The 17,545-nt window shown below is 33.1% G+C and overlaps 2 protein-coding genes across 5 annotated transcripts in view; both read left to right on the top strand.

Annotated features, from left to right (window-relative positions):
* The window catches only part of LOC111701067 (uncharacterized), an 18,550-nt gene extending 9,418 nt beyond the window's left edge, over positions 1-9,132 (top strand). The window contains exons 4-5 of the mRNA XM_023472197.1: positions 148-226; positions 9,013-9,132. Coding sequence (XP_023327965.1) covers positions 148-226; positions 9,013-9,132 — 199 coding nt within the window. The remainder of the gene's footprint in view (positions 1-147; positions 227-9,012) is intronic.
* Positions 9,133-10,848: 1,716 nt separating this feature from the next.
* Positions 10,849-16,770, top strand: LOC111701063 (flocculation protein FLO11). 4 transcript variants are annotated; one of them, XM_023472190.1, is made up of 11 exons: positions 10,849-11,102; positions 11,787-12,094; positions 12,166-12,405; positions 12,498-12,748; positions 12,850-13,670; positions 13,756-14,395; positions 14,679-15,433; positions 15,470-15,860; positions 15,893-16,107; positions 16,193-16,379; positions 16,445-16,770. In XM_023472190.1, exons 1-11 carry the CDS (start codon positions 10,857-10,859, stop codon positions 16,630-16,632), a joined length of 4,242 nt encoding a protein of 1,413 aa, XP_023327958.1. In that variant the 5' UTR covers positions 10,849-10,856; the 3' UTR covers positions 16,633-16,770. The 4 variants fall into 4 exon arrangements, with proteins under 4 accessions (XP_023327958.1, XP_023327957.1, XP_023327959.1 ...); XM_023472189.1 differs by having other exon boundaries at positions 14,679-15,443; positions 15,480-15,860; XM_023472191.1 differs by having other exon boundaries at positions 14,679-15,824; positions 15,911-16,107.
* Positions 16,771-17,545: the final 775 nt, after the last annotated feature.

Below are 17,545 nucleotides of genomic sequence, written 5' to 3'. Positions count from 1 at the left end.
CTATTCTATTCTATTCTATTCTATTCTATTCTATTCTATTCTATTCTATTATTCTATTCTATTCTATTCTTTTCTATTCTATTCTATTCTATTTTATTCTATTCTATTCTATTCTGTTCTATTTTGTTATATTCTATTCTATTCTAGAATGTTCCTTTGCCTGATAGTTGTAACACTTCTCTCTGAGATAGCTGGGATCATTTCTCTCAAAGTTCTGGATATCACGGTAAACAAACTGGTTAAAAGTTCTGGATATTACGGTAAACAAACTAGTTAAAAGTTCTGGATATCACGGTAAACAAACTAGTTAGTTCTGGATATCATGGTAAACAAACTAGTTGTAAGTTCTGGATATCACGGTAAACAAACTAGTTAAAAGTTCTAGATATCACGGTAAACAAACTAGTTAAAAGTTCTGGATATTACCGTAAACAAACTACTTAAAAGTTCTAGATATCACGGTAAACAAACTAGTTAAAAGTTCTGGATATTACCGTAAACAAACTACTTAAAAGTTCTAGATATCACGGTAAACAAACTAGTTAAAAGTTCTGGATATTACGGTAAACAAGCTTGTTTAAAGTTCTGGATATCAAGGTAAACAAACTTGTTTAAAGCGCAGGATATTACAGAAAACAAACAGTAAACGGTAAACAAACTAGTTAAAAGTTCTGGATATTACGATAAACAAACTTGTTTAAAGCTCTGGATATCAAGGTAAACAAACTTGTTTAAAGTTCTGGATATCATGGTAAACAAACTTGTTTAAAGTTTTGGATATGACGGTAAACAAACTTGTTTAAAGCTCTGGATATCACAGTAAACAAACTTGTTTAAAGTTCTGGATATCACGGTAAACAAAATAGTTTGAATTTTTGGATATGACGGTAAACAAACTTGGTTAAAGTTCTGGATATCACTGTAAACAAATTTTAGATAAATAGATAAAAAGATAGATATATAAGGAAAATTAGTATATATATAAACTTTAATGTCTATATATATATATATATATACAGGGTGTCTTAAAAAACGGGGAATAAGGGTCTACAGACTCGTTTAAAATCGGATTTTCAAGATTGAAACCATTTTTAAAATCTACTTACAATTTCTGATTCCATGGGGGCTAGAAGATCAAAAAATGACAATTTAAAAGGCTCCAAAGTTTCCAACTGGAAATAAAGAATTTCCGTTTGTACATAAGGGCAGACTTGTTTGTCATCGGATTTTAAAGATTGAGACAATTTTTGATGTCTACGTACAATTTCCAAGTCAATGAGTCCATTTTTTGGCTTGTACTGTCGTAAAATGTAACCTAACATTGAATATAAAATTGTGCAAACGGATATTGTCTTTTACTTTTCACTTCACTCCAGTTGGAAACTTTAGGAGCCTATAAAATTGTTACTTTTAAATTTACAAGACTAAAATTGGACACGTTAAATCGGAAATTGTACGTAGATGTAAAAAATGGTCTAAATCTTGTAGACCCTTATCCAAAATTTTTGAAACGGCGATTATCTTATAAAAAAGGAAATTGAAAAGATAACATCATACTTGTTGATAATATGTAATCAGTTTAAACAAAAAACATAATAAGATTAACTTGAAACAAAGAAGGAATTACCAAGAAAAAAATAGAAGAAAAATATCCAGCTTTTTAAAATTGTTACTAAAACCATAACCGCAAAAACGTATTAATACTGAGAAAATTTGATTAGAAAATCCATTACGTAAATTACAAAGCAGATTATTAACGGATAAGTGATGTCCCGCCATCACGCTTTTAAAGGGACTGTAAGCGTAATTTCGTGTAACCCTCAATGCAAAATGGAAATAGCCTATTCAGAACGGTACCCTTGAAACCTTTGTCTGATTTATAAGTGGAAGATGCCGTTGTTCTATGTTTCAAATTGTTAAATTGTCATGTTCTCCTGCAGTACAGAAACGCAAAAGTAAGTTCAGTAGAGAACACACAATTAAAAACAATTAGTTCATAAACATTTAATACTAGATCAGACAAAGTTTTTAAGGGTACCGTTGTGAATCGGAAATTGACATCTGTCCACGGAGGGTTGACTCGAAATTACGCTTACAGTGAAGTTTAAATCTTAAACATGTCTTACTTGCCAAGCTAAGATGAATGAACACTTGCACGGCCGCGGAATGGTTTGTTCCCTAACGATTCCGCATATTCCGTTTCCGGAAAAATAAATGTAAACAGTAGTAGGACATTCCAGGACGCATTTCTGTGCTGTAATTCTACGCAATTTTATATATTTTTTTAAAAAATCATGCGTTAGTTCATGATTATCACATAATTAAACCTAATTACTTGACTAAGTCATCCATGGAAATTTTCTTTTTTGTAAAAAGAAATTCAACGTATGAATAATTTTCAGGAACAAACAAAAACAGGATCGATTTTTTTCTTAAATATTTTTTTGTTTTAAACAGATTTTTTGCACTTACGATTTTTTATGTCTATTTTTCAGCATAACTTGCACATGTAGATGAAAATCCCTATTTTTTGATAGAACATAAAACAGTCTTTGTGCTTTTGCTGCAGGAAAACCAATACAAATTTACAGAATTAAGCACTTTTTAATTGATAAAAAACTGTCTTCCACATTATATTGAGCAGATAAAGGCAAGAGTACCGTGCAGGGGAAGGTATCTTGAAATTATTTTACACAAATGTTTGCTGAAGAATGTAAAATCAGAATTCTAGTACCTTATGGTAGTAAAACTATATTGCGTAATCCTGGTCATACACCTGGGCTAACATTACGCATTTTTTACGCTTACCGTAATTAACAGAGCACCAGAGGAACTAGAGTTGCGTAATATATAGACTAGAATTTACGGTTCAGGGGTGGGGGGAGGTTATAGGAGACATTGGATAATCGTTAAACCATTGTCGAAAGGGAGGGAGGGGGTTAGCATGTGTCGGAGGGGTGAGGGGGGGAAACCCGGCATGTCAGTGATAAGTGGTTTAGTGTGGACTATTTATAACGTTATTAAATCTGAAAGACATGATTTAAATTTTATTTTAAAAATCATAATATTTGTTCATTAAACATTTTTAGTAGGGTTTACATTATATTTTATAGTTTTATAGTTTGTTATACGGATTATTTTGATGTCAGCTAAACCTCTATTTATTCGATTCGAAAAAAATAGCTTTTAAAACAAATAAAATCAAACAGTTTTTACCCTTTATGTCATTTATAGAATTTTTAAGTTAAACATATTTATCTTTTTATTAAAGCACCATTGGAAGTAAGAGTCAGACACAATTTGAGAAGACATTTAAAGGGACCGTTCACTTATTTGGGTAATTTCAGGGTAAACTGAACTGCCTATTCGCTCTTGATTGGTAATAGTCTTACTTTTCAAAGACAACTGTGGCCGGAGAAAAAGCCGATTTTTCGTTCAGAATTTGAGCGGAAAGGGACGGTCCCTCTCTATAGACACTATTTGATGTTTTTTTCAGTAACAGCAGCCCAATAACATTTAAATTTATTATATTTGAATGTTATTATGTGTTCGTTATTATGTACTAAAATATGAAAACTTTTGATATTTGAGTTAGCAAGAAATTTACATTTTTCGCATTAAAACATGTAAAATGTGTATACAAAGACGACGTCTCTACGACAATCAATTAATCATTACTCGTATTTAGGTTCGTAGATTTTGTAAATTTTTTCCCGCATGTGCACAACTTTTCATTTGTCATGCCGCGTTCAATGCAGCTTTTTACACAGGCAATACACAATTTTGAATGCGATAAAATAGTGTTATTTTAGAAATAGAAAGTTAAAAAACAACAAAAATTAAAAAAATAATGACATTAACAATTTACGATTAGATACTACAGTTTAATTTTATATTCGAAATTTATTTTGATCCACAACATACTGAAAAAAACATCAATTAGTGTCTATAGAGAGGGACCGTCCCTTTGCGCTCGAATTCTGAACGAAAAATCGGCTTTTTCTCCGGCCACAGTTGTCTTTGAAAAGTAAGACTATTACTAATCAACAGCGAATAGGCTGTTTAGTTTACCCTGAAATTACCCAAATAAGTGAACGGTCCCTTTAATAAAATCAAGAGTAGTGGTATGACACGTGGTATATTTGGTATATTCGAAAATTATGGATTTTTAATGATTCACGAATTTAGCTCTGAACTTTAAAACTCAAAGTATATTGTATGCATTTGACAAAGAAAGTAAGCAAACTTAAAGGGACTTGTAGTTTCATGTGACCCTAGAATCTAGATTCATTTAAATAGTGTCATGCTTCATTCACAATTGGTAACCTTTAATCGGGTCAAATGTATGTTCAGATGCAGGTTTGAAGGGTTAAGCCGTTGTGAAATAGAGATACCCCTCTCAGTAATTGAAGGGTAACTTTGATTATCTTTGCTGGCCCTTTAAAGAGAATGTACGCATTATTTTAAAGAGAATAATAAGTAGGATATCAATGTTTTTTAACGATTTCAAAGCGAGCTAACATTTTGAGTATTATGTTTAGTATTCCAAACTGTTTTTGCATGGACTGAATTACTGACAACTTGTAAATTTTAATATTTATCAATATCTTGAAAAATCAAACAATATTTTGAACTTTATTCTCCTTGTTTTAAAGGGACTGTAAGCTCAATTTTAAGTAATTCTGCACAAAGATGGCAATGTCCGATTTAGAATAATCAGTTTTCAAAATTATAAAGATTGATATTAAATACATGTTTGATCAGACAAAGCCATCTTTGCATGGAGGGTCACTTGAAAATACACTAACAATCCCTTTAATTATCATAAATTTGAATGGAAATATCTTATTCTCATTATAGAGAGGATTAGAACAAGTTTGTTGAAGGAGAAAGGATAAACCCTAATTTCTAAATCTGATCTTTAACAATAAGAATATTCTATAGATTATTCTCAAGATAAATCTATTCTAATGCATAGACTCTTATCAGAAAATACATAGTACATAAATATAGTATTTAAATATAAAATGATATACATTATACATATAGATGCATCGTTTATATTCGGCTGCATAGGATGCATAGATACAGACAAGTTTATATTCGGCTGCATAGAATGCATAGATACAGACAAGTTTATATTTTGTTGCATAGGATACATAGATACAGACAAGTTTATATATGGTTGCAAAGGATGCATAAATACAGACAAGTTTATATTCGACTGGATATTGTTAGAATTGATCAATTTTACGAATAGAAAAAACTACATCTTCTCATTTTCTCTTCAGATTCAGATCGAAAAAGAACAATTAACAGTGACAAAGTATCTTTTTAAAAAGACAAAAAAAAATGTATTTAAAAAGAATGTTTTTCTCTCCTACTGTTTTTGTCTGTTTTTGTTGAAGAGCTAAATATTTGTTTGTTCAAGGTGTTTTGTTCTTTAATTACTACGCAGAATAAGAAACCAGTCAAAATAAGGTTTTCTTCAAAGGGAAACTTGTTTAGTTAGCGAGAATTGATTGTATTCATTAGGAAATGTTGGAAAAAAGTTTTTTTTAAAAGAATTTTATTACATTATTTATGCCCGATCGGTTCAGTCGTTTTGACGTTTCTTGGAAACAAACGGACGGAAACCCAGACAAGGAAAGTATATATAACTAGGCTTTCAGGGCGCTTCGCGCCCATCTTCTATTTCAATTGCTAACGTTTTCTCTTACATTGTAAAACAAAAATAAAATATTTTGCATATTTTAAAAAAATCGTGTATTTTCAAAATTTAATGAAAATCGAATTTTGTTTGAGGACAATTTTTTGAAATTTTGACCATCCATTAACCTTCCTTAGGGTCATGTGAGGTCCCACACAAAATTTGGGCCCAATCGTTTCTTTGATTTTGACGTTTATTGGATACAAACAGACAGACTGACAAGCAAAGTATACAAAAGAAAGAAGAAGGTTTGGGAATTAGCAAATATTATATTAAAATCAGAGTAATTATATCTCAGGTTTTTCAGATTTGTATCAATCAATCTATCAAAATGATACTAAAATTATTTTCCTGTGTAATTACATCTGGAATGACTTCCCGGAATTGAAGTTCAAACTCATGGATAAACAATCGTACATTTAGAACACTAGATCCCGTCTTTTCAAGATTTAGAGGTTTTTCATTCATAACAGCCCTGAGGAAGAGGTCCAAAGAAGTTACAAGCATGCTCTCTCTCTCTGTCTTGAAAATCAACGCTGCCTGCGCGGAACTCCTTTGGAACGAAAAACCTATGAACCTTGAAAAGACGACATCTAATGTTCTAAATGTACGTAAATTGTTGTTAATCTATCTTCAAACTTAACAGATTGAAGACATATCATATATAGATATTAGATATATATGATATCAGATCTATACATATTTTCAACCCTAGAAGAAGACGACAGATGCCGCAACTCCGCGACGTTTTTTCTTCTCAGCTACAGGGTGTCCCACGAAACATGACAGTTGGTAAATAGTTTAGAGAGTCTTTTTCCATTATTTGTTCAGTTGTTTGATACCATCGATCAATGAAAATATTATATGGGAGTCAAGTTATATTAAAATTGATTTAAAAGTAAAATATATTTAAGCAAAAGATTTGTTTAACTAAAATTAACTATTTATTAAATGTCATGTTTCGTGGGACACCCTGTAAGAATATTGAATATTACTTTTTTACCAGATGTAACATCAATCCATAAATTAGAAAAAATTAAGATCATATCCCCACAGTAGTTGACGACTATCTGAATAACCATTTTAAAGGGACTTACGCATAATGGGATGTAAGAGACCTTTAAAAGCGTTTCACGGACTTTAAAATAAATGAGATATATTCATGTTTTTTTCATTGAAAAAAAAAATTCTTAATTAGTTTGGTGCGTCACTTAAAATCCAAACGACAGACTATTCTAGAAAACTTCTAGATTTCATAGTATTAGAAAAACATATTTTTAATTTCCCTCGGTAGACTATAGACTCTTATCTGTACTTTCTCTCTAAAACAAAATACTCTAATTCTATAAACTTTAAAACAAAGTTAGAATATATGCAAAATATTCTAAACTTTAAATATTTACAAAAAAAACTTTAAGAAAGTTTTGAATCTCTATTTTAGTATTTGTTTGAATAATTTTTACCATTCATGAATATAGAACTTTACTCCCTTTTTCAACTTTTACTGTTCTAATTCCTTTTTTGAATCGTCGCGTTAAAAAAAATAAAATATTATTCTCCATATTTTTAAAGATCATTCTTCGCATTTTCATGTATTAAAGAAGCAATTTTTACTTTCTAAGTTTTCTTTTCTGCAATCATACTTCTAAATTCAAGTCTGGTACTGAATGCAAGAACAAAGAACAAAATTAAAATCAATCAAAAAGTTCAAAACAATCTTGGAAATGCAGAGTTTAGGTATTAACAAAAGAGCCTACTTTTTTTTTAACGCTTGCTAAATAAAACGACATTTTGAAAAACTCTAAGATTTTAAAATCCCAAAAATTTGATATTTCAAATTATAAATTCTGTTAGACCAAATAAAAAGGTTTAGACATTAGGTTGCAAAGATATAGGGATAAAAAACTTGTTGAGTTTGTTGCAATAACTAAATTTCTTTATTGCACAATGAATAATTGAAATTCTTTCAGCTATTATTGACCCTTCATCAGTCATCCTTATTCGTCTTAAGAAATCTATTTTTTAGGGCTTCATTAAAAAAATACGAACAAAAAGAAAAAGAAAACAAAAATACTAGAAATCAATCTTCACAACTTGCAATTTCAGAACCTTCAACTCGAAATAAATCATTTATTCAAGTTTAGAATTGAAAATATATTCAAACTTTTATCAACAGGCACTGATATAGTAGTGTAGTGTAGTGTAGTGTAGTGTAGTGTAGTGTAGTGTAGTGTAGTGTAGTGTAGTGTAGTGTAGTGTAGTGTAGTGTAGTGTAGTGTAGTGTAGTGTAGTGTAGTGTAGTGTAGTGTAGTGTAGTGTAGTGTAGTGTAGTGGAAGATAGTGTAGTGTATTCGGAAAATCAAAAGAAATGCATATTCGAAAATCGAAAGATAAATTTCAAAGTTCTGAAAAAGAGAAAAATTGCCTAACCATTAAATATATTTATTCTTTGAATAAAAAAAAAACTAAAAAAATTACGTTAAAGAAGAAAAGAATAGATTAAAATCCATGAAAGTACTCATCAACGATTTCTCCATATTTCGGAATTTTTCCAGAAAATGAAAATAAGAATACAATGTAAAAAAACACATATCTTTTGGTACCTAGGAGTTAGGACCGAGCCGGAGGCAAATTTATTATTTATTTTTGTTAAAAATGTTTGTATTTTTATTTTATTGACAAGTATTAGCAAAGCAAATTCATCCGTTTAAATATTATACATATTATACCAGGGGAACCAGGGGAACCAGGGGAACCAGGGGAACCAGGGGAACCACGGGAACCAGGGGAACCAGGGGAACTAGGGGAACCAGGGCAACCAAGGAAACCAGGGGAACCATAGGGACCATGGGAACCAGGGGAGTCAGGGGTACCAGAGGAACCAAGNACCAGGGAACCAGGGAACCAGGGAACTAGGGGAACCAGGGGAATTAGGGGAACTAGGGGAATCAGGGGAACCAGGGAACTGTGGAACCATGGAACCAGGAGAACCAAGGAACCAGGGAACAATGGAACAAGTGAATCAGTGACTTAGGAACCAGGGAACTAGGGAACCAGGGAACCAGGGAACCAGGGAACTAGGGAACTAGGGAACCAGGGAACCAGGGAACCAGGTAACTAGGGAACTAGGGAACCAGGGAACTAGGGAACAAGTGGAAACAAGGAACCAGTTAACTAGTGAACCAGGGGAACCAGGGAACCAGTAAACCTGGGAACCAGGGAGCCAAGAAACCAGGGATCAAGGGAACCAGGGGGGGGGACTAGGAAACCAAGGAACCAAGGAACTAATAATAAATGTTTAGTTTGAGAATGTACTAGAGGAGGGATGGAGTGAAGTGAACCAAGGAACAAGAAACCTCGTCCAACATCATGTAAGAGATCTATTTATTTACTTTTTAGGATTTTGTGCCATAACGAATTAACTCAAATTTATTTATCCATATCTTTGTAACTTGATTGATGTAAGTATTTGATATTTCAAACGTAGATTATTTTATTCAACAGAATTCATAGTTTGAAATATCTAAGGTCTCTCGCTCTCACGTTGCTCTGCAGAATATGGTGTAAAATATTTAATAGTTCGTTCTTCTATTGAATTCCATAATTGGTCAAAATTCTGGAAAAGCCGCCAATTAGGATAAATATAATGGTTAATGATATCAATGGACACTGGGCAGACATATTTATAAGAAAAGAAAATGCAGGGATGATATTTGAGCAATTTAATATCTGGTTTCAAATTAGACTTGCAACTTTTATGCTTTAGTTCACTTCAGTTTCAGATTTAATATTTAATTTAATTAATAATATGTCCCACGAAACATAACAGTTGGTAAATAGTTTAGAGAGTCTTTTTCCATTATTTGTTTAGTTGTTTGATACCATAGATCAATGAAAATATTATATGGGAGTCAAGTTATATTAAAATTGATTTCAAAGTAAAATATATTTAAGCAAAAGATTTGTTTAACTAAAATTAACTATTTATTAAATGTCATGTTTCGTGGGACACCCTTTATAGTAATATACATAAACAGACGGCAAAACTGAACTACTGAATCATAAAGTATAACATTTTATTTTGATTTCTCTTCACCAAGGGCAGAATGAACGTGTCCTGATGAAAAAATTAGAAATGTGACGGCAAGATGCTCAAAGTGTAAATATGGATCACAAGTGAACCATTCAAAAAACATTTACACATACAAATAAAAACTGCCAAATCATTTATTGCAGACAAAGTTTTGGATTGAGCTGTAAAAGGTGAAAAATAAATTTCTTTCCTCTTTTTCCTTTTTTTCAATTTTAGTTTACTTGTTCTATTTTTTTTTGTCTCAAATGAGGNACACACACTCTTTTGGTACAGACACACACACACATGACGTTTCCGCCCCCTGGTAAGAAAGTTACAAAACGTGATTTGGCACAGACCTGACATTGTGTTTTATGCCTTCTCAGCTCTTTTCTAGCTTCTAAACTGTTCGAATACGTCGGAGCAATGTGAGTAGAACCCCTAGTTAGATGAGTCCTCAGGGTGACCAAGTACAGTGAAACCCTTAATAACGAATACATCGAAAGAATTAATCAAATGTCGTATTCTTCACTTTCTGATAATGGAATGTTGCAGATATTCATGGCTATTTCTTTATTTTCACAAATACTGAAATTTACGTAATATAATATAAAAATCATTAAAAAATTGTCAAGACGACATTTGATAAAGTCTTCCGATGTATTCGTTATTAAGGGTTTCACTGTATAAAAAATGAAAAATCCAATAAAAATCCTCTTCATCCACTGAATGAAAATTGAAAAGCCAAAAATTTGGAACAATTTTTAAGGAAAGGTTTGACAATTAATTCAATATTCACCAAACATAAATTAGATTTTTAAAACAAAAATAGGGATAAATAATAGTTTTTAGACAAATAATATATTTTTTAGTGTTAATTATTGTTTTTCTGGTACAGTTCTTTTCTCTTATACGATCTATAAAATAAAAAATATCAAAATGAGTGAGTTCTTACTTATATTATCATTGGTTTACAATACATAACAACAATTTAGAGTTCAGAGTAAACTCGTACTGTACACTATACAGTACAGTACAATACAGTGTACAAGTGCTCATTTTTCAGTTCCCTGCATGTGCTGGAGAGTGGTAAACCAGTACCGACATTTTCTCCCAGAACAAAAATTCAATCCAAGATATTTTATGAAACTCAGTTTTAGGATGAAAATTCAGATCTTAATCTCTGTATTTGTGGTTACATTAAACTCTCCGGGTTGTTACGGACAATTCGGCTCCGGGTTCAGAAGCTCTTTCTCTTCATTTGGCTCCTCCTCCTCATTCAAGCCTGAAATTGAACCAGAATCCTCCTCCCCCATTCAGGTATTAGAATTGAGGACTGGAAATTTCATAATATGGACAGGACTTAAAATAAATTTTATTTCATTTTTTGTTTGTTTAGCGTCTGTGCATTAAACGTAACTTCTTTGTGCTATTTTGCTCCACATTGTATCTAAGTTTTTGTTGAATTTTCTTGGTTTTGTTTTGAGGTATTCTTGAATTTTCTTGTTTTTGTATTGTGGTCATCTTGAATATTCTTGGTTTAATATTATGGCTTTCTATAACATTTGGTGGTTTTGTATTGTGGTATTCTTGAATTTTTGTTGGTTTTATATTGTGGTATTCTTGAATATTCATGGTTTTGTATTGGGGTATTCTTGAATTTTTATGGTTTGTAATGAAGTATGCCTGAATTTTCATGGTTTTGCATTGTATTCTTGAATTTTCGTGGTTTTGTTTTGTGGTCCTCTTGTATTTTCTTGGTTTTATATTGAGGTTTTTCTTTAAAATTTTGTGGTTTTGTACTCTGGTATTCTTGAAGTTTCTTGGGTTTGTATTGTGGTCCTCTTGAATTTTGTTGGGTTTATATTGTGGTCCTCTTGAATTTGCATGGTTTTGTATTATGGTCCTCTTGAATTTTGTGGTTGTAAAAATTTGGTGGTTTTGTACTGTGGTATTCTTGAACTTACTTGGTTTTTGGCATTGCTTAATAATATTTATGATTAGTCTCTGGGATCTAGTGGCAGGTTCTCTATCTTTGGTTCAAGAAAACCCAGTGCTTTCAGTAGTTCATTTAACTCTGATACAACTACTCCGGATTCTACAACTACAGTTACCTCTTTTACTACAACAGCTTCAACAACAACGCCTACATCGACAACCTCAACTACAGAGACTGCTTCAACTAGAACTCTAACCCCAAGTACAGCTTCATTAACAAGACCTTCAAGACCACCTATACAAAGAACCCCTGAAGCAACCTCGGACCCAGATACTGACCCAAGATCATCTTTCACCTTTAGATCTCATTCCAGGTTTTTATTCATTCATTCATATAGTTATGTTGAAACTATTGTCAAGATAGTTTTAACCATTTCTTTTTAAGATTGCTCAACTCTCCGGGTTTAACCAAGGAGAACCCTAACCAAGAAATCCAAGAAGATTCTGTAAAGTCAACGCCTTTTCAAGGAAGGATTGATGGGTTTTCAGGGATTCGTAAAATCAAAGAACAATCTTTGCTAGTATCTGAGAAGATCGAACCTCGTCCTGGGATTGGTTCCAAGTTTTCTAATGGCACTGTGCTTCAACGTCTCCGTTTACCAAATAAACAAACGCAAAACTTAAGGTGTAGTTTTTGAATATTTAATTTTATTTTAAGAAAAATCTTTAGCAATGTTTTAGTCTATATTTGCAATGTTCTAATACATTTTAATATAGAATTAGCAGTAATATTTCCCGTCCAAGCCCCGTTTCTCAACCAGAAAAATCAGACTCCATTAAACCGATCTTGTCAACTCCGAAACCCAGAAAATCAGAAGAGGACTCTGCTAAAGAAAAACTTAAAGTGGGGAGTAAACCTGAGCTAACTATGGTTGAAAGGAAATCTGTTCTCCAACGATTGAATTTGCGAGGAAGTCTTCGAGATGGACGGAGAAAAATTAATTTTCTTCAAACCTCAGCCAATCTAGGAAAGAAAAAGCAAATATTTAGAACTTTTAGACTTTTAAAAAATCCAATATTTAACAAAATTCAGTTTTTAACCCTTTTACTTTTTTCAACTTTTCTTCAGACAAACCAGTGGTGGTGTCTTCAGTAGGACTTTCTTCAGGTCTCACTCCATCTTCAAGAACGACAACAACAACAACAACTACAGAATCAACTACATCTTTTAGAACAGAAACTTCGTCCTCATCGTCACAAACCAAGGACGAGTCAACTCCTCCTAGCAGGAGAGTTGTGACAGTTTTAGAGTTTTTTGGTAGTGATCAGTCAAAACATACCATTCCTTCCTCCCAGTCTTCCTCCACACATCAAGATTTTAGTGATAAGGACTTATCCAAGATACTCGACTCATCTACAACAGAACCTTATTCTACTACAAAATCGTATTCTTCTAGAGAACCTTATTCCACTACAGAATCCTATTCGTCTACGGAACCCTATTCGTCCATGGAACACTATTCGTCTACGGAACCCTTTTCAACTACAGAATCTTATTCCACTACAGAATCTTATTCCACTACAGAATCTTATTCCTCGACAGTTTATCCCGTTACAGTACTTTATTCCAGAACTTCTCCTACTCAAGTTTACTCCACTACCCAAGCATATTCCACTAGTTCTAGTTCAGAGCAGAATTTAGGTTCTGAAACCTCTACTACGGAACCTACGCAGTATCCGGATACTTCTACACACTCAGGGATAGAATCAGATCTAACAAAACATGGTTCTAGCAAGGTTGAAGGTTCAAACTTTTCTCCAGATCTGCCCGAAACAACGACTAAGAGAAAGATTATTACATTCTTTAATAGACAGGAGTTAAAAGATAAGCTAAAGGATGTTGTTTTATCCGCAATTCAGGATAAATCTGCAATCAGTATAGAGGAAAAGGTAATTCGAACATAATATTTATAATTAAAACGAACATATTATTTATAATTAAAATACAATGTTAACAAAAATGATTTTAATTTAGGTTTCACGCTTGCGTGATAAGATTGAAGCAGCAGCCCCTGAGGAGATAAAACAGCATATTCAGGAGAAACAGGAACAGTTTATGAAGGATGCAATCAGACTCTTCTCTCTTGAAAGGAAATCTCAACAGAATGAAGAAGAGGACAGCAGAGTTGTAATTCAGGAGTTTATGAAAACCATGGATATTCTGGAACCAACCTTGAAAGAATCTACCACAAGTTCTTCTGTGTTAGAGTCTAGAACTTCAACAGAACCTGGAGAAATGTCAACTATTGAACCAACCACAACAACTAGTGCTGGTAGAAGAATATCCTTGTTTAGCCATGAGAAGAATGAAGTACAAACCACACCCTCTGTCACAACCAACATCAAGCTTCAACCTGTGGTCCCTCTAACTACCACAACTACTACAAACCGACCAGAAGTCTCAACCACATATAAACCAACTTCCACATCTTCTCAACCTGACACAAGAACTGATTCTTCTGAACCTGATAGTTCGTTGCTCTCTAATCAAGGTACTGGAGAAAATATAAATATTTCTCCAGGGTTTCTGTTTGCTAGACCAAGCCTTGTTCAAACAATCAAATTGGAACCTGAATTGAAAGAAATGGCTAAGAATATAATTCCAGATAAACTAGGTAAGATTCTTTTTTCATCAGAGAATGAAACTTATGTATTGCATATTGTTGATCCCTTCAGAATACACTTCGTGGTAAGTCGGATTAACCTGTTTTTCAAGTTAAATATACTTTCCTTATATCTTTTAAGTGTTGACCATTAAAAAGCCATTGAAAAATTGTGAAAAGTCAAAAATTTTAACAGATTCAGCTCGTCAATTGTGTCAGAGGTTTTACACAGAGGTTCCAAACTCTGATTTACTATCCTGAAAAATATATTTTTTAATAAAACCTGTTTCCCTAGAATCCCAGATGAACAAGATCTCCAATCTATCCGAGGATGAGGCTATGACGGAACTGATTGATGAAGTTTACTCCAAGCGTCCTAGTTTTAGGATCAAATTGATCCAACCCAGCAACCATCCGGAGAAAAGTGGAACTGAATCTAAAATAACTGAGGAATTAATGGAAAATACGAAAAAAATTATGAAAATTATGAATCTCTTGGAACCTGAAGTTCGTCCAGCCTTGACCCAGCAAGCGACAGTGAATACACCTCAGCAATCAATTATCTTCCAGCAAGCTCCAGTGCTCCAATCAATCTCTGAGCAACCAAGTCTGTCCCAAAAGGTTTCAGTTTTACAAACAATTCCTGAGCAATCAACACGCTTTATGCCTAGGAGAAAGCTTGATGAATCCACAAAAATAACTGAGCACTATGAAACCTTAATACCCCTAAACCTTGGACGGATTAAGAATTTTAGAGAAGAGGAGAAAATTGACTTTGGTTCACTTGTTCAGAATGTTAACCAGAAGGTTTTCTTTGGGAAATCTCCGGGCACAACTACAAGAAACATCTCCCCTGAACCCACTAATCTAGTCAAAAATGGGAAGATTGAACCTGAAGCTGAGTTTAAACAAGAACCTAGTTTAGTAGTTCAACGGTATTCCTCTCCTCTATGGTCCGAACCTGTAGAAAGCTTTGATTTTCAAAGTGATCTGAATCCAACCTTCACTACAACCGTCACTGATTCATTAAGAACACAAGATTCAATCCAGGATTTTCCAGGAGTGGATTCAAAGTATTCAATCCAGGATTATCCAGGAGTGGATTCAAAGTATTCAATCCAGGATTATCCAGGAGTGGATTCAAAGTATTCAATCCAGGATTATCCAGGAGTGGATTCAAAGTATGAAGAGGAATACTATTATATATCAAATGATTCAGATTCAAGAAATCCAGATTTTGTTTATCTCGGAGAAAATGATCCATATGTTCATCCTTCATTAAGCAATTCTCCTGTTTATCCTACAGAAAGCAATTCTCCTGTTTATCCTAAAGATACTAATTCTCGTGTTTATCCTAGAGGAAGCAATTCTCCTGTTTATCCTACAGGAACCACTTCTCCTGTTTATTCTACCGGAACCACTTCTCCTGTTTATCCTACAGGAACCACTTCTCCTGTTTATTCTACAGGAACCACTTCAATTCTCCTGTTTATCCTACAAGGAGAAATCCTCCTGTTTATCCTACAGGAACCACTTCTCCTGTTTATTCTACAGGAACCACTTCTCCTGTTTATTCTACAGGAATCAATTCTCCTGTTTATCCTACAAGGAGAAATCCTCCTGTTTATCCTTCAGGAAGCAATTCTCCTGTTTATCCTACAGGAAGCAATTCTCCTGTTTATCCTACAGGAACCAATTCTCCTCTATATAATTATGAAACTCAGGTAAATTCGGGTTTTTATTCTAACGGTTGAATTCAGCCATATTTGTTTAAATTTATAACCACAAATAATAATTTTTTTCTGCTAGGGTTCTCTTCTTCCACGTCTACAGTTTGCAAACTTCGATTACGATGATGCTGGAAATATTATTCTCCTTAACTCTAGCGGAGAACCCATTGCTCAAGCTCCACAGGGTTCAATAATACCTACTAGAACTAGTATTGATGATTTACAAGGATCCGTCCGGATTACTCCGGTCTTTATAACCAACACAGGTTACAACTAATTAACAAAATGATAAGTTGAATAAAAAAAGGTTTTTAACATATATTTTATTAAGGTTTAAAAGAAAGTGATTCAACTGGAAGGTCTAGGGTGCACGTTGAACTAGAGCGCCTGCAGAATAGGTTTAAAGATGGTAAAATTCAGAGCTCAGGTCAGAAACATCAAACTGATCTTCTTAAACACCAGCGGGAAGTAGATAAGATAATCCAGCTACAGGAACTAGCTGCTCTACGGTTTGGATAACTGGAAAAATCAGATTTGAAGAAACAGAAACCAAAAACCAAGTGCTTGAACCATTGACATATTTTATTCTACTTTTAATATTTTGATATTCTACGACTTCTGTTTAAGACAAGATCTAATAAATATGACTTTGCATTATTTGTTTGATTTTTGCAGTATTTTAGTTAGACTAGAGTTTAGTCAATGGGTAGAATAAGAAAATTTAGATGATTATGTTGCTTAATCTTCGACTAAGATAGTACTTTGTAATAATAGGTGTTCCTTGAATATGGAATTTCCGCCGATTTACATAACCTTTATGATCATCTCTGATTCTTATAGTTTAAAGTTACATTTTACCCTGGATTAACCATGGTGAGACGGGTATGGTTTCTTAATTCCTCAATTTTAATTCAATCGCGTTTTGGTCTTCAATTCAACGAACTTTAAACTTTGGCAATCTAACGGCATCCGTCGTCAAAAATGTATAAATCAGAGAAAAAGCTAAAATATCTTTATTTAATGGTTCAATTTGTGATAGAAAGTCGCAGGTTGCTGGAACAAGAACCGAAGTGTTGAATTAAGAATGCTAGAGATATAATCGACTCCTTTTTAAAAATAATTATTTAATTGTTGGTTCTCTGATTTTCTTAAAGGGTACCGTTGTAAATCGAACGAATTTGACACATATACGGTATACCTATCTTTAATTTGAAGGTATAACTTAAAATTTCAATGACAGTCCCTCTAAAAGAATATTCTTCAGTGTTTTCGTTCAGATGAAAAATTACTTGAAGGACTAAAGACGTAATTCTTTATTCTAAAAAGAATTGGGATGTAAATGTACAGTACAGGGTTACCCACAAAGGATGAAAAATCAGAGACGACTGTACGGAATTTTCACTGGTCTGTTTCCTTATATTCACGATTTCCT

Source organism: Eurytemora carolleeae, unplaced genomic scaffold (assembly GCF_000591075.1).
Source record: "Eurytemora carolleeae unplaced genomic scaffold, Eaff_2.0 scaffold277, whole genome shotgun sequence".
In the NCBI taxonomy this organism is placed as follows: Eukaryota; Metazoa; Arthropoda; class Copepoda; order Calanoida; family Temoridae; genus Eurytemora; species Eurytemora carolleeae.
The sequence above is the reverse complement of the archived record's forward strand: the minus strand, read 5'-3'. Positions and strand labels throughout refer to the sequence as shown.